At 41.3% G+C, this 16,008-nt stretch overlaps 1 protein-coding gene across 2 annotated transcripts in view; it reads right to left on the bottom strand.

Moving 5' to 3' along the window:
• The window catches only part of PDE7B (phosphodiesterase 7B), a 466,017-nt gene that overhangs the window by 12,161 nt on the left and 437,848 nt on the right, over positions 1-16,008 (bottom strand). For both annotated transcript variants that reach the window (XM_040429187.1, XM_040429186.1), the window contains 4 exons: positions 9,433-9,584; positions 7,051-7,114; positions 1,631-1,726; positions 275-375 (listed from right to left, as the gene is read on the bottom strand). In XM_040429187.1, the coding sequence (XP_040285121.1) occupies positions 275-375; positions 1,631-1,726; positions 7,051-7,114; positions 9,433-9,584 (413 nt within the window). The remainder of the gene's footprint in view (positions 1-274; positions 376-1,630; positions 1,727-7,050; positions 7,115-9,432; positions 9,585-16,008) is intronic.

Raw genomic sequence — 16,008 nt, 5'->3', positions numbered from 1 at the left:
TAGAAGAAGTTGCAGATTGTGGCGCAAATAACCTTTGTGCCGCAATCTGCGGCAGAAATATAGGTGTGTTTCTGGTTAGTAAATGACCCCCTACATTTGTAAGTGATAAATCATGTGCACGTTTTTGATGACTGAAAAAACCCTTCAAGGGCAGATTATCTGAGTTCCAGGAAATCATTCTTAAGAAGTATATATGACATGAACTGCATATGCAGTAATATGTAGGCATTATAACTAACCGCAGCATTCCATAAAAAACACAGAATATACATACCTTTGGCTCTTTTAGATAGCAGTGCATAGCTTGTGTGACATCTGCAGCATGGGCAGCATTGTGATATGGGTTTTGACTATGGTAGTCTTCCTGAACCATGACTAAAAACAATTACCAAGTAAACATATGTGTATTAAACAAAGAGTCATTCCCATCATAAAGAAAAACACATAACCTATAGCTAAATGCTTCATTACTTTGTGTACTAACATTGTCTAGTCAAATTCTTTAAGAAACGTATGCAAGGTAATGGTAATGAAAGTGGGTAAGCGCGGCTAATTTATCATTTTCCTCACTGGCTTTTGGCGTGGAAAATACCTTAAAGGGGTTTTCCAAGATCTTTTTACTGATGACCTGTCCTCTGGATAGGTCATCAGTATTTGATCATTGGGGGTGCGACATCCAGGACCCCCACTGATCAGCTGTTTGAGGGCGCACTATGAACAGCACAGGCAGCGCACTGAATGTAGCTATTATAGCTAAGTGATAAAGTACATGGAAGATGCACTATATTGGACTGTAGTATTCAGGGTAAATTGCCGTGTTGGCACCTTGTGATAAATAAGTGGGTTTTGGGTTGCAGTTTGGGCACTCGGTGTCTGAAAGGTTCACCATCACTGCCCTAGATCATCCCCATTGAAGTGAATGGGACTGAGCTGCGATCCCAAGCACAGCAGCTATACAATGGACGGCGCTGTGCTTGGTGAACTGAAAGGCTGTGGTGCTACTGCCAGTGCCGATGCCTTCTCAAAAAGATGATCAGATACTGATGACTTATCCAGAGGATAAGTCACTAGTCAAAAGATCTTGGAAAAGCCTTTTAAATCTATGTCAGAAAAAAGGCTGGCATGGAGTTAAGTCTGTCGCATGGCCTGCCAACAAAGCGCCAAACTTATGTAGAAGCATGTGAGAGGGACTTGAAACCACAGTGGAAAACGCAGGTCTAAATAAATGTTCCCCTATGTTTTTAACCTATCAATTCTACTGACATATCAGTTTTAGTAGATACTTGTATTTCCCATGAAAAAACAACTGGTTTTCTGAGATCTTTGTATTATGATGCTCCTCTGTTACTCATCCTGGAAATGTATGAATGAATTGAAACGGCAGAGACTGGACAGCATTGTGTAAATGTTTAAGGGCATTCCCTATTGAGTAATTGTAATGTCAATTTATTTATATATCTCCAAGAGGAATAACAGTGGGATGACAAAATGTCTAGTTTTAAGAAATCATCTCCCAGAATGACTTCAGGAGAAGTACCAGTATTTACTAAAATAGATATGTCAGGTCTTTGAACAGTTTTAGATCCCTGCATGGGAGGTCACATATTACATACAGCCTGGGTAGACTTACCTAGAAACCTGTGCAATTTCACCATGTCGAGCTGAAAGTGATGGATAAGCCCATGTACGTTGAAGAGATGACACAGGAGTGTTACAAGACTGTTACCTGGGGAAGCAGACATACTTGAGTTAGTTATAAGTAATGGAAAGGAAGTCTTTTCATTGGTCCCTAATAAGGATGGCTGGGGGGCTCTTATTTCTAACTGTAGCCTCTCTTTTGGTCTCCTGAGGTGCAGGATTGTCCAGGTTTTTATTGCTGACATTTTCACAATAATACACAACGGCTGTTCCCCGCACTGGCTGTGGGCTGGTGAATAAGGAAAGTATAGGAATGTTGTGAACCACAAAAGCCTTTTCATTCTTCAGTCGGCAGAAAGGTAATAAGGCTACTGACGGTCCTTTATGTTCCTTGCAGAGCAGTGGATCAGTAGGAATCAATAGAAGCAGAAGCTTCAGCTTTCTGAGGATACATCCTGAAAACAGTTTGAAACGTATACAGTTTTTCTTTGACATAAACAAGTTTTGAGTTTGTGTGAACTTTTTTGCCCTGCTCAAAAAGTATTATTATTCACCATCTTAAAATGCTAATAGATTACGGTAAGTTTAAAGGGGTTGTGCCACCCAAAGATATTCTACATTTTCAAACAAGCACCTTGCTCTGAATACTTTTGTAATTGCATGTAATAAAATTTTTTATATAGCCACTGAGTTATTAAATAAAATGTATCTGTATAGCGCCACCTGTTGTTTGCTATTCTTCTTTGTCCACCTCACTAATGCGGTCGCACCGCTCAGTTTAAATCTTCAATTGTCACCAGACATATCTTCTGCATGAAACTGTGGCAGTTACAGGGACAGGGTTACAGCAGAAAGAACATCTAATTAAGGCTACTTAATCAGATGTTAACCGAGCAAAGGGGTGTCCCCATTACAGAGATCACCAAATCCACCATATTAAGTGGCCCCTATGTCAAGATTCCGCTCTTTTACAAGCTTTAAGGATGTGACGGGGAAGACCTAAGCCAGTTATCCATCCACAGACAGCTGTTTCGGGGTGTTGCCCCTCATCAGTGTGGAGTAGGATTCTGGCTAACCTTAAAGCTTGTAAAAGAGCGGGATCTTGACATAGGGGCCACTTAATATGGTGGATTTAGTGATCTCTGTAATGGGGACACCCCTTTGCTCGGTTTTCCATCCTTTGAGGGATATCTGGCTTTCACTGTGTTGAAGACCCATAACTGGGGCTCCACAGTTATTTTGCATATTACTGTTTCCCAGGGAGCTTTGCACTTTGGATTGCTGTGTCGAGACTCTTAAATGAGGCTCCACAGTGTTTTCTGTAGCTGGTCTCCCTAAGATTAGCCATTGTTTTGTTTGAGTAGTCTCCAAGGCATTGCTCCCGGTTAGCCAGAATCCTACTCCACACTGATGAGGGGCAACACCCCGAAACAGCTGTCTGTGGATGGATAACTGGCTTATGTCTTCCCCGTCACATCTTTAAAGCTTGTAAAAGAGCAGGATCTTGACATAGGGGCCACTTGATATGGTGGATTTGGTGATCTCTGTAATGGAGACATCCCTTTGCTCGATTTTCCTTCCTCTGAGGGATATCTGGCTTTCACTGTGTTGAGGACCCATAACTGGGGCTCCACAGTTATTTTGCATATTAAAGTTTCAAAAGAGTCCATCTAGTTCAACCTATTCTCCAGCAGTGTTGATCCAGAAGAAGGCAGATATCCAATTAAGCCAGTTTTTCTGACCTTAGAGTAAAAACAACGTCCCGACTCAAAGCATGGCAATCAGAATAAATTCCAAAATCAACCACCAACCGCCATTATAATATTACAAAAAAGCATTTTGGCCTCATTTAAAATATTTTCAACTAAAGGAATCATCCCATTAGTAATGTAAAAAATGAAAATCAGACATCATATAGTTCATGACAATCTTCTAACAAAGCCAGAATCAGCCCAGAGATCTCTATAGTCATTGCTCCAATTGTTCTGCTAGATTTATTTCAAGCTGGTGGCTTAAAGAGGACCTTTCACCATAATAAAACCTCTAAACTAACTATACAGACGCGTAGAGCGGCGCCCAGGGATCCCCCTGCACTTACTGTTATACCTGGGCGCCGCTCCGTTCGCCCGGTATAGCCTCCGGTATCTTCATAGTTAGGCTCCACCCAGTGGAACCTGCCGGCGTCTCATTCTTCCATGCTGTAGCGCTGGCCAATCGCAGCGCTCAGCTCATAGCCTGAGAGAAAAAAAAAACTCTCAGGCTATGAGCTGAGCGCTGCGATTGGCCAGCGCTACAGCATAAGAGAAAGAGACGGCATCAGGTTCCCCTGGGTGGAGCCTAACTATGAAGATACCGGAGGCTATAACCGGAGAACGGAGCGGCACCCAGGTATAACAGTAAGTGCAGGGAGGTCCCTGGGCGCCGCTCTACGCGTCTGTATAGTTAGTTTAGAGGTTTTATTATGGTGAAAGGTCCTCTTTAAGCGGCAGTGGCAGTTGAAAGATGGATCTGAGTATGTGCTTTGTCTCAGTGATCAGGACAGAGAAATTTGAAAAAAAAGCAAACAGCAGGTGACGCTATACAGATAGATTTCACTTAATAACTCAGTAGCTACAATAAATGTTTAATTACATGCAATTACATAAGAATTCAAATCCAGGTGCTCATTTGAAAACTGTAGAATATTATTAGTGGGACAACCCCTTTAAATAACAAGACACCTTCTTCAAGCTAGTTCCATAGTCTTAGGTCTTACAGTAAAGAAATCATTCTACAAATGTAGAAACCTTCTTTCCATATATTTGGTTGCCCGCTCCTGACATCTCCCCAAAACTGAATGAAATACTCCATGTGTGGGAGAACTCTGTTCTACGCATGCCATGATCGTGATTATTTGGCTGCTTGGTAGCAGCTGCCTGGCACTACATTTCCCACATATATCCATGTAAGTTTTCTCTCTTTAAAAATGACCCATACTTCAACTCAACCGCTCCTCAAACATCTCCTATTTAAGCACCAATGTTATAAAATGCCCTTGCACCTCTGGATATGTCTATGTCTGATTAGTGAATCATTTTTGTGGCGATTGTCCAAGTGATCCCCTGCTGCTAAATGTACACTGGGTCTTCTGTGCATTACTTGAGGCCTGTAGCAAGCATTTCTAAGTAATGCAATTTTAATACTCTACCAATAATTGAGGTAAATAAGTGGCCTGTAAATGATGTGGGTTCATGAGAAGCACATGGTAGATAATTCAGCTTAAGCGTCTGCTCTAAACAATCACCATCTGCTGAAAAAATCAAGTTGATTATATTTTTTGTTACATAATGTTTTATGCTATTTACCTCTTCATGAGGCAGCAACTTTTTGTGTTTTTCACTCCCTGCCTTCCTGGAGCCATAACTTTTTTATTTTTCCATTCACATAGCTGTATGAGGTCTTGTTTTCTGCAGGGTAAGTTGTACTTTCTAATGACACCATTGAATATTATACATTTTATATATATACAATGTAGTGGGAAGCTGTAAATAAAAAAAACACGCAATTCCGCATAGTTTTATGGGTTTTGTGCCTTATGCAGTAAAATTGACCTGTTCTCTTTATTCTCTGGGTCAGTACAATTACAGAGATACCACATTTCAATAGTTTTTCTTGTGTTTTAATACTTAAAGGGGTTGTCTCACTTCAGCAAGTGGCATTTATCATGTAGAGAAAGTTAATACAAGACACTTGCTAATGTATTGTGATTGTCCATATTGCCTCCTTCTCTGGCAAACTCATTTTTCCTTCACATTATACACTTCTCTTTTCCACAGGTACGACCACCTTGCAATCCAGCATCGGTGGCCGTGCTTGCACACTATAGAAAAAAGTGCCAGCCTCTCTGGTGACTGGGACCATAAGAGCTCACATAGCTGGTGCTTTTTCCTATAGTGTGCAAGCACAGCCACACTGCTGGATTGCATTACAATACATTAGTAAGGGCCTTGTATTAACTTTCTCTACATGATAAATGTAATTTGCTGAAGTGAGACAACCCCTTTAAAATAAAAACTTGGGAATTTTTTTTTTCTTTTCATCACCATATGTTGCCACCCTCATAACTTTTTATACTTATGTCTACAGAGCGGTGTGAGGGCTCATTATTTGTTGGCTGATCTGTAGTTCTCAGTGATACTATTTTGGAGTGTGTATGACTTTTTTATCACTTTTCATTCAATTTGTGTGGGGAGGTGAAGTGACGAAAAAACATTGAAATTAGCATTTTCATTTTTTTTCCTTCACAGTGTTCACCATATGGGATAAATAAAAAATTATATTTTAATAGTTCAGTCACTTTGGGATGTGACGATGCAAATGATTTTTATATTGTTTATTTTTATTATGGGGAAAGGGAGAATTTTTCTACTTTTTTTTAGTTTTAAAAACATATTTTTAACTTTTTTTTTACAGATATTGTGAAGGGGTTAAAGGGAATCTGTCACCAGCAACCTCACTATCCAACTATAGTCAGTTGTATAGACATATTGCTGTAGTTCACCTGTTTTTCCTTTGCTGATCTGAGACTTTGTTCCCGAGTTATGATACTTTTTCTTAATATGCAAATTATGCCTTTGGTGCAATGAGGGCATCACCACCCGAACTCTGCTTCTTTTTGTGCCCAGCCCCTCCCTTGCTGCTTTGATTGACAGGGCCAGGAAGTGGCAAAGCAGTGAGGCAGGGGCTGGTCATAGAAATGAGTGGAGCTTGGGTGCAAGAAGATCAATGTTGACGCCTTCATTGCACCAAAGGCCTAAGTTGCATATTAAGAAAAAGTATCATAACTCAGGAACGGAGCCTCAGATCAACAAAAGAGAAGCAGAGTTGTTATCAGGAGAACTACAGCTATGTGTCTTTACAAACAGTTGGATAGGGAGGTCACTGGTGACAGATTCCCTTTAAGTCAGGGTTGTGATCATCATTGTTAGGCTACCTGTACATGTTCAGGTTTTGATAAGGATGCCACTTGGAAGGTAAAATCAGGTGTGGATCGTAACGGGAGATGCACTATAAAGGGCAGGTTCTACTTTTAGCTTCAAGACTACATTGTAAAACCTGATCAACACCTGATCGCCTTAATGCTGTGTGCAGGGTTCATCTCTCTATGACCGCCTGGTTGGACAAGATCTTACACATCATGGTGTTAAACACCTACAAAGCTGGAATCGAGATGGGAAAATTGTCCCATGATCATCTATATTGGCAATATGACTGCCAACCAATGTTATAGAAATGTCCATGACTACTAAGACCCGTGATGAATAAAACATAAGACGTGTTCAATGAGTGGCAGAAATTCAGCTCTCCGTACTGCTATGCATGTGATGTAAGAGAAAGTTAAAAGCATGTGTGTGTCATACAAACCCTGCTTACCATTTGTCAGGCGGTCAAAGAGGAAAATGTCGAAATTCCACATCCCCACTTTAGATAACATATGCTGTTAATAAAACAAAGAATTTTGTTAGCTTAATTGTTTAGTTAATATACTGTACATGTCAGAATATATAAACTCCTCTACAATGCCTGTACAATGAGTCAACTGTAAGATGTGAAGCTGGGACGGCCTGATGTCACCACACCACAACCAAGGCATTCAGCTTTCTGCAAGTATGCTTCATCACTGAATGATGGGAGTTGTTCATAGGCTGATATCTTTCAATATCTTGTCAATCTTTGCTGAACAGAAGATGGGAGGAGTAGTATTTATAGCAGGCACAGTTCTGAGGTATATCTTTTCCCAAAAGCAGTGTACCAGCAATGATGGTAGTAATCCTCCCTGAGTCTCACTTTAAGTACACTTTGCCATCTTCCCAAATAACCACAGGCATGCAGTTACATTCTCATTAACTCTTTCTGCAATTCCCAGGTTACGGGGTGCAGACCTTAACTCTGGCGGGCCAGTCTGTCTGCCAGAATGTGGTGGGTGCCAAAGCAATATACAGTACCCTCTCCCCAAGCAGTGAAGTCTTATTACCATAAACGTGTGGTATCTTACTGTTTTTCTAGCAAAGCCTTTTTTGTGGTCCTCAACCATCAGAAAAATGTCCGTTCTCTTTCTTCTAGGGGTATTGTCTCAGTTAGGCTACATGCACACGACCGTTGTGTGTTTTGCGGTCCGCAAATCGCGGATCCGCAAAACATGGATGGCGTCCGTGTGCGTTCTGCAATTTTTATATTTTTTGTGGACCACGGAACGGAGCAACGGATGCGGACAGCACACGGAGTGCTGTCCGCATCTTTTACGGCCCCATTGAAGTGAATGGGTCCACATCCGAGCCGCCAAAACTGCGGCTCGGATGCACACCAAAACGACGGCCGTGTGCATGAGGCCTTAACCTGATCTCTGGCAGTTTTTCAGCCTCAGGGATGAAGATTCCCTGAACCAGGCTGCTCTCAAGGTCTACTTCTCAGGCGCTCACACATGCTCGTGCTGTCTCTAGCTTTGATGACTAGAAACTCACTAACCAGAGAGCGGGACCAGCTTGACACCCTGAAACTAATCATTGCCCATACATAACCATTTGGGATATACATAGTACACAAGGAACTAAGTACTTTAACAATAAACCACAACAGTTAACTCTTTAGCATGAGGGTAACTCTTAAATTAACCCTTTGCAGTAATCCACTGGGTGACTACACAAGCAAAATATACCACAACTATTATTAAAGGGATTATCTAAGAGTAAATAACCCCCCTACAGTGCCCAGTCCCACCACATTGACAATACTTACCTGGTTTCCTCTCGGATCACATCTCCCCTGCCTGCAGAAATTAACATCCGTCGACGGAGGGGGTGCAGAAAATAGCAGGCTGCGGGGGTGACCTTCCCCCTTGCATCAAATGGAGTGTCCTGGGAGGAAACCAGCGTCAGGGACCAAATAAGTATGGTCACTATGGCGGGTCCGGGCACTGTAGGGAGGGGTTCTTCACTCTTGGATAACTCCTTTAATTACTCAAGAGGTAACACATTTAAAGTGTCATTGAAGTTTTAAAAACTTTTGATATGTCATAGGGGCATAAAATAGGTTTTGATCGGTAGGGGTCTGAGTGCTGAGATGTCCACCGATGACTACAACGAGCAAACAGAAGCGCTCACAGGAGATGGGCTCAAAAGAAAGTCTATGCACCTGTCTTGACTCCATCTTCTGCAGCAAGGAGGGCTTCTGTTTGTGCCTGCTTTGCTAAGCTAAAAGCTGACATGCAAGTCTTAGCTTAGCGAAGCAGGCACAGGCAGGAGCCGCTCTGCTCAGCTAATCCTGGCATAGCACATGGTTACAGGGTACCTATGTGCTATGCCAGCATTTAGTAATTCTCCGGGGGGCACAGGCAGGAGCAGCAATGTGCGCTCCTTCCCAAACTCCGTTCTCTGCGGCCCCATAGAAAAACTGTAGAGCCCGTACTCCATACATCACTGAGAAGTCAGTGGTGAACAGAAAAGTGCATTTTAAGCGCACAAGTATTGGTGCGTTTTAGGGGGGATATCTTTATAAAAAAATTCAAAAAGCATTAATAAAACAAAAAGTATTATGGCATTAGGGAAATTTTTACAAAAAGTTCATAAAAATGTAGTTACTCTTTAAATAGTAGATGTAATCTTTGAAATATGTAATATATTAGTCAAGACCAAAGTTTTCGCAAAAAAACAAGTGACCATTTATGTTGTATGCAGAAGAGCTTTGTGTACATCCTCCATGTTTCCAAGGAATTCTTTGTTAGCACTGTGTGTACTTTGTGTGTGCATTTATGCTTACCCGTGCCTGGCCAAGATAGTCTTCATCCAATAAGTGCAGTGAAGCTTGTGGCACAATTCCACGCAGAAGCCTTGATGCATGAAAATATCTCTGAAAGCTCAAGAGTCTCTTTACTTTTTTCTTTGTGCCAATTTCTCCTGAGTGTGCTGTATCTGCAACAACACAAACCCCATCATAATAAACAAAAGTGCGAGAAGAGAGGTGACCTTATTCCTGATATATTTGTACCTCGCACATTAACACCTCTATTGATAGGTGTTACTTCAAAGGCAATTCAGAAAGAAACAGCTCAGAAAAAAAGGAAACATAATGAAAAGAGCTTCAGGGATGTAGCCATGAGGGGTTCACCAGTAGCAGTCCTATTCAAACCCTGGTGCCTGAGGAAGCCAAGAGGCTCTTTAACCCCTTCAGGACCCTGCCATTTTTCACCTTCAGGACCCAGCCTAAATTTGCAAATCTGACATGTGTCACTTTATGTGGTAATAACTTTAAAAACGCTTTTACTTATCCAGGCCATTCTGAGAATGTTTTCTTGTCACATATTGTACTTCATGACAGTGGCAAAACTGAGTCAAAATATTTCATTTTTATTTATACAAAAATACAAAATTTATCAAAAATTTGGAAAAAAATTGCAAATTTGCAAATTTCAATTTCTCTACTTTTATAATAGATAGTAATACCTCCAACATTAGTTATTACTTTACATTCCTCATATGTCTACTTCATGTTTGGATCATTTTGAAAATGACATTTTATTTTTTTGGAGCGTTAGAAGGCTTAGAAATTTAGAAGCAAATCTTAAAATTTTTAAGAAAATTTCCAAAACCCAATTTTGAAGTCACTTTCTGGGGCTAATTTAACTTTTTGGGCAGATTTTCCATTTTAATCCATTTTTTCCAGTAACAAAGCAAGGGTTAACAGTCAAACAAAACTCAATATTTATTGCCCTGATTCGGTAGTTTACAGAAACACCCCATAAGTGGTCGTAAACTGCTGTATGGGCACACGGCAGGGCGCAGAAAGAAAGGAACGCCATATGGTTTTGGGAGATGACGGTTTGATTGGCACTATTTTGGGGTGCATATGACTTTTTGATCGCTTGCTATTACACTTTTTGTGATGTAAGGTGATTTTTTTACACAATTTTTTTTTTTTTTACGGTGTTCATCTGAGGGGTTAGGTCATGTGGTAATTTTATAGAGCAGATTGTTACAGACGCGGCGATTTCTAATATGTCTACATTTAATTTTTTTTTTACATTTAGCACAATAAAAGCATATATGAGAGCCATATTTTTTTTAATTTTTTGGACGATTGTCATTTTTTGCGGGATGAGGTGACGGTTAGATTGGTACCATTCTGGGGGGCATTTTTGATCGCTTGCTATTTCACTTTTTGTGATGTAAGGTGACAAAAATTTTTTTTTTTTACACAGTTTTTTTTTTTTTTTTTACGGTGTTCACCTGAGGGGTTAGGTCATGTGACCGCGACATGTGAAAGGGTTAATCCACCAGCATCACCGCATACAGCGATGCCGGCGGATGCAGCAGTAACAGCCAGGCCCGTGCTGCGGATCGGGCGAGTGAAGCTCCTGCACCCGACCAATCACATCACGTACATGTACGTGGGAATGCGGTAAGGCACCACACAGTTCCCCACGTACATGTACGTGAAAATGCGGGAAGGGGTTAACATCAGTGAATCGCAGAAATTTGCTGTCCATGGTCTCCACAGACAGCACGTATACCAGCTGACTTTAATATGAACATTTAAACATCAGTGATTTCCCACGAAACATGGGGCCGTGTTGACACCACGGAAGCATGCTCTATTTTCGTCAGTGATTACGGATTATTCACGTACATGGACCAAACACAGATTCTTCATGGACATGTTCACGGATGAACCACTGAAAATCTTTTCACGGATGTCATCATGGACATGGACGTGTGAAAGAGGTCTTATGAGGATATCAATAATTTAACGCTTGGTATGTGGAGGCCCTGTTACAGATTTTGCACTGGGGTCTTGGAGCTTCAATTTGCACCTTTGCTCTACAGGATCTTCACAGAAGAGGATATTTACATGTTTTATTTTACACAGAAATGCTCTATAGTTCCTTGTATAATTCCTTGTGCTAGGAGTGTGGGTAGATAGGTTTGTAGATTTATCTTCTTATTTAAATGGCATAACATTGCTTTTACTTATACCTAGAACTGTACTCTATATCCTACAGGAGGTCTGACTAATGCTTTGTACTATGGCGACATGATACGGCTTTTATTTGCATCACTGCTCATTTGGTATGGTATTTTAAGCATAAAAGCAGATTATAAAAAAAATAACTTTAATTTATGAGGGACCAGAGCACATTCTGATTACATAACACCAGATTATTGTGCAACTGAAATGTTGAAGACCACACTCAGATCCAATTAGGCTGTCAGACTGACTGGCACAACATAAAAGCAGCTCTAAAACAATTCTTTCCAGTAAAGATGTCTTCTTGTTTCTGGACAATCTTTCAATGGTAAAATGAATTTAGAAACGCTTAATCTGCTACAAGTTATACCATCGCATATTTGATCTAACCACTCTCCCAATTTAGGAAGTTTGTTCTAATCACTGAGTTAAGTACAGTCCATCATGACAATATAAGGTAGCTTTTGACTGGGAGAAGGAAATAACACCACATATTTGGAATCTACCACATACCAAAAGTGATGCAGAAATCTTTATCAGCTAATCTGAGTTTACAGTGTGGATTTTTTCACAACAACTGGAAAATCAAGGATCAGGAGCTCTTTTTTTTATTGCCATTTTTATGTCACCACTGTTATCCTAGATACAAAATATTATACATCACCTGATGGAAACGGAGCTATACAGTGTCATCTGGTGTTGGGGGAAAACCTTCTGGAATTAAATTGTTAACATATTCCTAAATACGAACATGGTGTTCTGCTTGAACTTTTGCAAGGCAATTTTTTATATTTTATATTTTCAAAAACTTTTTTTTTTTTTTAAGTCATCCTGATTGCCAATTGTATTCTGTGATGGGTATTTAATAGTGTTGCTCGGGTGCTCTGGCCGAACACATCGGTATGCTTGTGTGCTCTACCGAGCACAATGGAAGTCAATGGTAGAACCCCAGGCACCCCCTGCTCGGAAGAGAATAAGGTGTCTGGTTCACAAAAAAAGGTTAGAAATTGATTGAAACTCCATCAAACTGATTTGGAAACAGCATTAAGAGGATAGTTGGATGCCTCTTAGACTCCTATTACGTACGACATACAATAGACAACCACACAAAGGCTATATGCCAAAAGCCAGGTATGTGCAAGCCATCAACCTATCCATGAGACAGATGACAGGCTTAGTCAGCATACCTTACAATGGCAGCCTTGTGCACCATGAGACATTCCAAACCAGCTCTCATCTGACTGAGAACCAGTAAGCCTCAAAGTTACTTCAGATCTGTTGGATGGTTTGGGTGGACCTGCGCACCTAGATCAATATCATTAGGGCGACAAAAAGTTTTCTGATTGTCCTAACATAATATTCAATAACCTTTCTATACAGTGTTGTCATGTAAAAACAATTTAGCATAAACATGGGCATATGGGAAAGACATGGAAATGAGCAGAATCTGCCTTGTTTTTCAGCTGAAAAACCATTTGCATGAAAAATTAGCGATCTACACTATTCATGAACAGCGCCATCTATTGGTTTGCTCGCAAACTCAGTTTTTATACTCTGCATTTTGCAGACTGCACATGGCCGGCACTATTATAGAAATGCCTTTTCTTGTCCGTGGCTGCGGACAAGAATAGGACATGTTCTATTTTTTTGCGGGGCCGCGGAAAGGAAGTGCTGTCCGCATATTTTGCGGCCCCATTGAAAATGAATGGGTCAGCACCCGTTCCGCAAAATTGCTGAACGAATGCGGACCCAATGTGCGGATGTGTGAATGGACCCTAAAGGGGTTTTCTGGGATTTTACTACTGATTACCTCTTCTCAGTGTAGGTCATCAGTATCTGGTCGGTGAGTGTCTGACACCTGGGACCCCCACCAATCAACTGTTGGAGAAGGCACCGGCGCTCCTGTGAGCGCCATGGCCTTTTCTATGCTTACCAAGCACAGCGCCGTACATTGTATAATGGCTGTGCTTGGTATCGTGTTCAGTCCCATTAGCTTCTATGGAGCTGAGCGCAATACCAAGTACAACTTGTGTCGGACCCCCACTGATCATATACTGATGGCCTATCCTGAGGGTCAATGGGTCCATCTACTGTACTTTGCCTTTTACCAGGCAGGATAGCCTTAGGCTATTCAGCCCATTAGATGTAACAGACACAGGATGAGATGGAACCTACTCCAAGTGTGAGCACAACCGATCATCAGTAATATACAGTATGTAGCTGCCCACATGCTTGAGCTAAGGCTGATTTTGTCCATGTTGGCCAACCACGATGGTCTGCAATGGCTAACAGGAGACTTCTGTCTACTGAACATTTGATTTGTTAAGTTGGAAATTTGGAAAAGTGCAAGCTGATCGGTAAAATTCAAATATTTTTTTTTTAAACTGACTCCCTGGCCAATTTAGATCATAAAGTTGCTAGTGGGATTTATTTTTACAAATTAATGTTTTGGGATGATCAAAATGTTGTGTGTGCACAAGATGCAGATTACATATGGTTTTTCCATGCAGATTTATGTGTAGAAAAACTGCAGTGTAAGGCCTCCTGCACACAAACGGGTGCGCCCCGTGGCCGTGCTGCGGTCCGCAATGCACGAACCCCGTCCGTTGGGCAATCTGGCCATTCCGCAGAAAGATAGGACATGTTCTATCTTTTTGCGGACCGTAAGTACGGTTTTCCTCTATGGGACAAAATGTGCATATTCTGCAGGTGGCCTAAATGCGCACCAAAACCAGGATAAACAGTACAGATTTATGTGCTTTTTTGTGTGGTTTTGGTGCAGATCTTCTGCACTCATATCTGCACCATGTGTCTATTAACTTCCGTAATTGAACTCCAGTGTAGCAGGCAGACAATGAAACCGGCCATTATGAAGAGCAGCCTGGCCCAATTTGGCTGACGGCTACGTAGAGGTTTTCACACTAGAACACCATTGACAATAGGTTAAAATGAGAAAAGCTCAGCGTCGTACAGCAGACTGGAGAACACATTTGATGCATTAGTTTCTCTCCTGCAGAGGCGGTTTGATATGGGGTGACCTGACCCTGAACATACCAGACTTCTTTACATAATCCCAGGTGTAAACCATTGCCAGCATCATCTTTTTACACAGAAAATGTGTGTTATAAAGTATGAGACGGTGGGAGAGCTCTAAATTCCCACCAAGTTAGATGTGATGAGAATAAGATTCTCATGGTATGTGGTAACCAGTCTGACCTCTTCTTCAACCTTGCATTGAAACTGGATATTACTAGCTAGAGCAGACTGAATGCTGAGTTTGCTAGGGTAATATGTTATAGCAGCATATACATCACCTTGCACTGCTTGTCTGCTTGGAAGGTGTCATGGAATGTCATGGAATGGAAGGTGAAGGAACAAGTGTCCAGATTCAAAACAACTGTTCCTGACTCATGGTGCCTCTTCAGAGCTCAGGAAATTGGACAATTTATTTAAAGGGGTTGTGTCACTTTAGCAAGTGGCATTTATCAAGTAGAGAAAGTTAATACAAGGCACTTACTAATGTATTGTGATTGCCCATATTGCTTCCTTTGCTGGCTTGATTCGTTTTTCCATCACGTTATACACTGCTCGTTTCCATAATTACAACCACCCTACAATCCAGCAGCGGTGGCCGTGCTTGCACACTATTGGAAAAACGCCGGCTTCTCTAGTAGCCGGGATTATGGGAGCGCAAATAGGCTGGTACTTTTTCCTATAGTGTGCAAGCACGGCCACCACTGATGGATTGCAGGTTGGTCGTAACCATGGTAACAAGAAGTGTATAATGTGATGGAAAAATGAATCAAGCCAGCAAAGGAGGCAATATGGATAATCACATTACATTAGTAAGTGGCTTGTATTAACTTTCTCTACATGATAAATGCAATTTCTTAAGTGACACAATCCCTTTAAGGTCGATCCAAAGAAAAAATTTAAGCACGCAACGCTCAGCTTTAGGCCTCATGCACAGGACCGTTGTCCCCTATACTCAGGTTAGGGGTTAGCTAACTGATTACTGAGGGTCTGACTGCTGGGAACGCCAATGACCCTGAGAATGTGGGCCTGTTCCCCCATTCTGATGGAGTGGCAGGTCGAGCATGTGCCACTCTGCTCCATTCATTCTATATAGGACTGCTGGAAATGGACTGTCAGAGATAGAGCCGATAAGTTGAAGACTGGAAGTGCTATCATCTCAGCGACCAGAGTACTAAGGATGAGTATGACCCAATAGAAAACACCCTGATATTAGAAGTACTCGTCATGTTTCTCTCCTTTTCCCTACTATATGTGATCAAAGATCTGTGAACGCAGGACGTGTCTTAGTGCAATTTCTCCTTGTTTGAGCTTTTTTTTGCATCCACGTAAAACAGC

Source organism: Bufo bufo, chromosome 4 (assembly GCF_905171765.1).
Source record: "Bufo bufo chromosome 4, aBufBuf1.1, whole genome shotgun sequence".
Lineage (NCBI taxonomy): Eukaryota > Metazoa > Chordata > Amphibia > Anura > Bufonidae > Bufo > Bufo bufo.
Note: the sequence above shows the minus strand (reverse complement) of the source record. Positions and strands in the feature narration are given on the sequence as shown.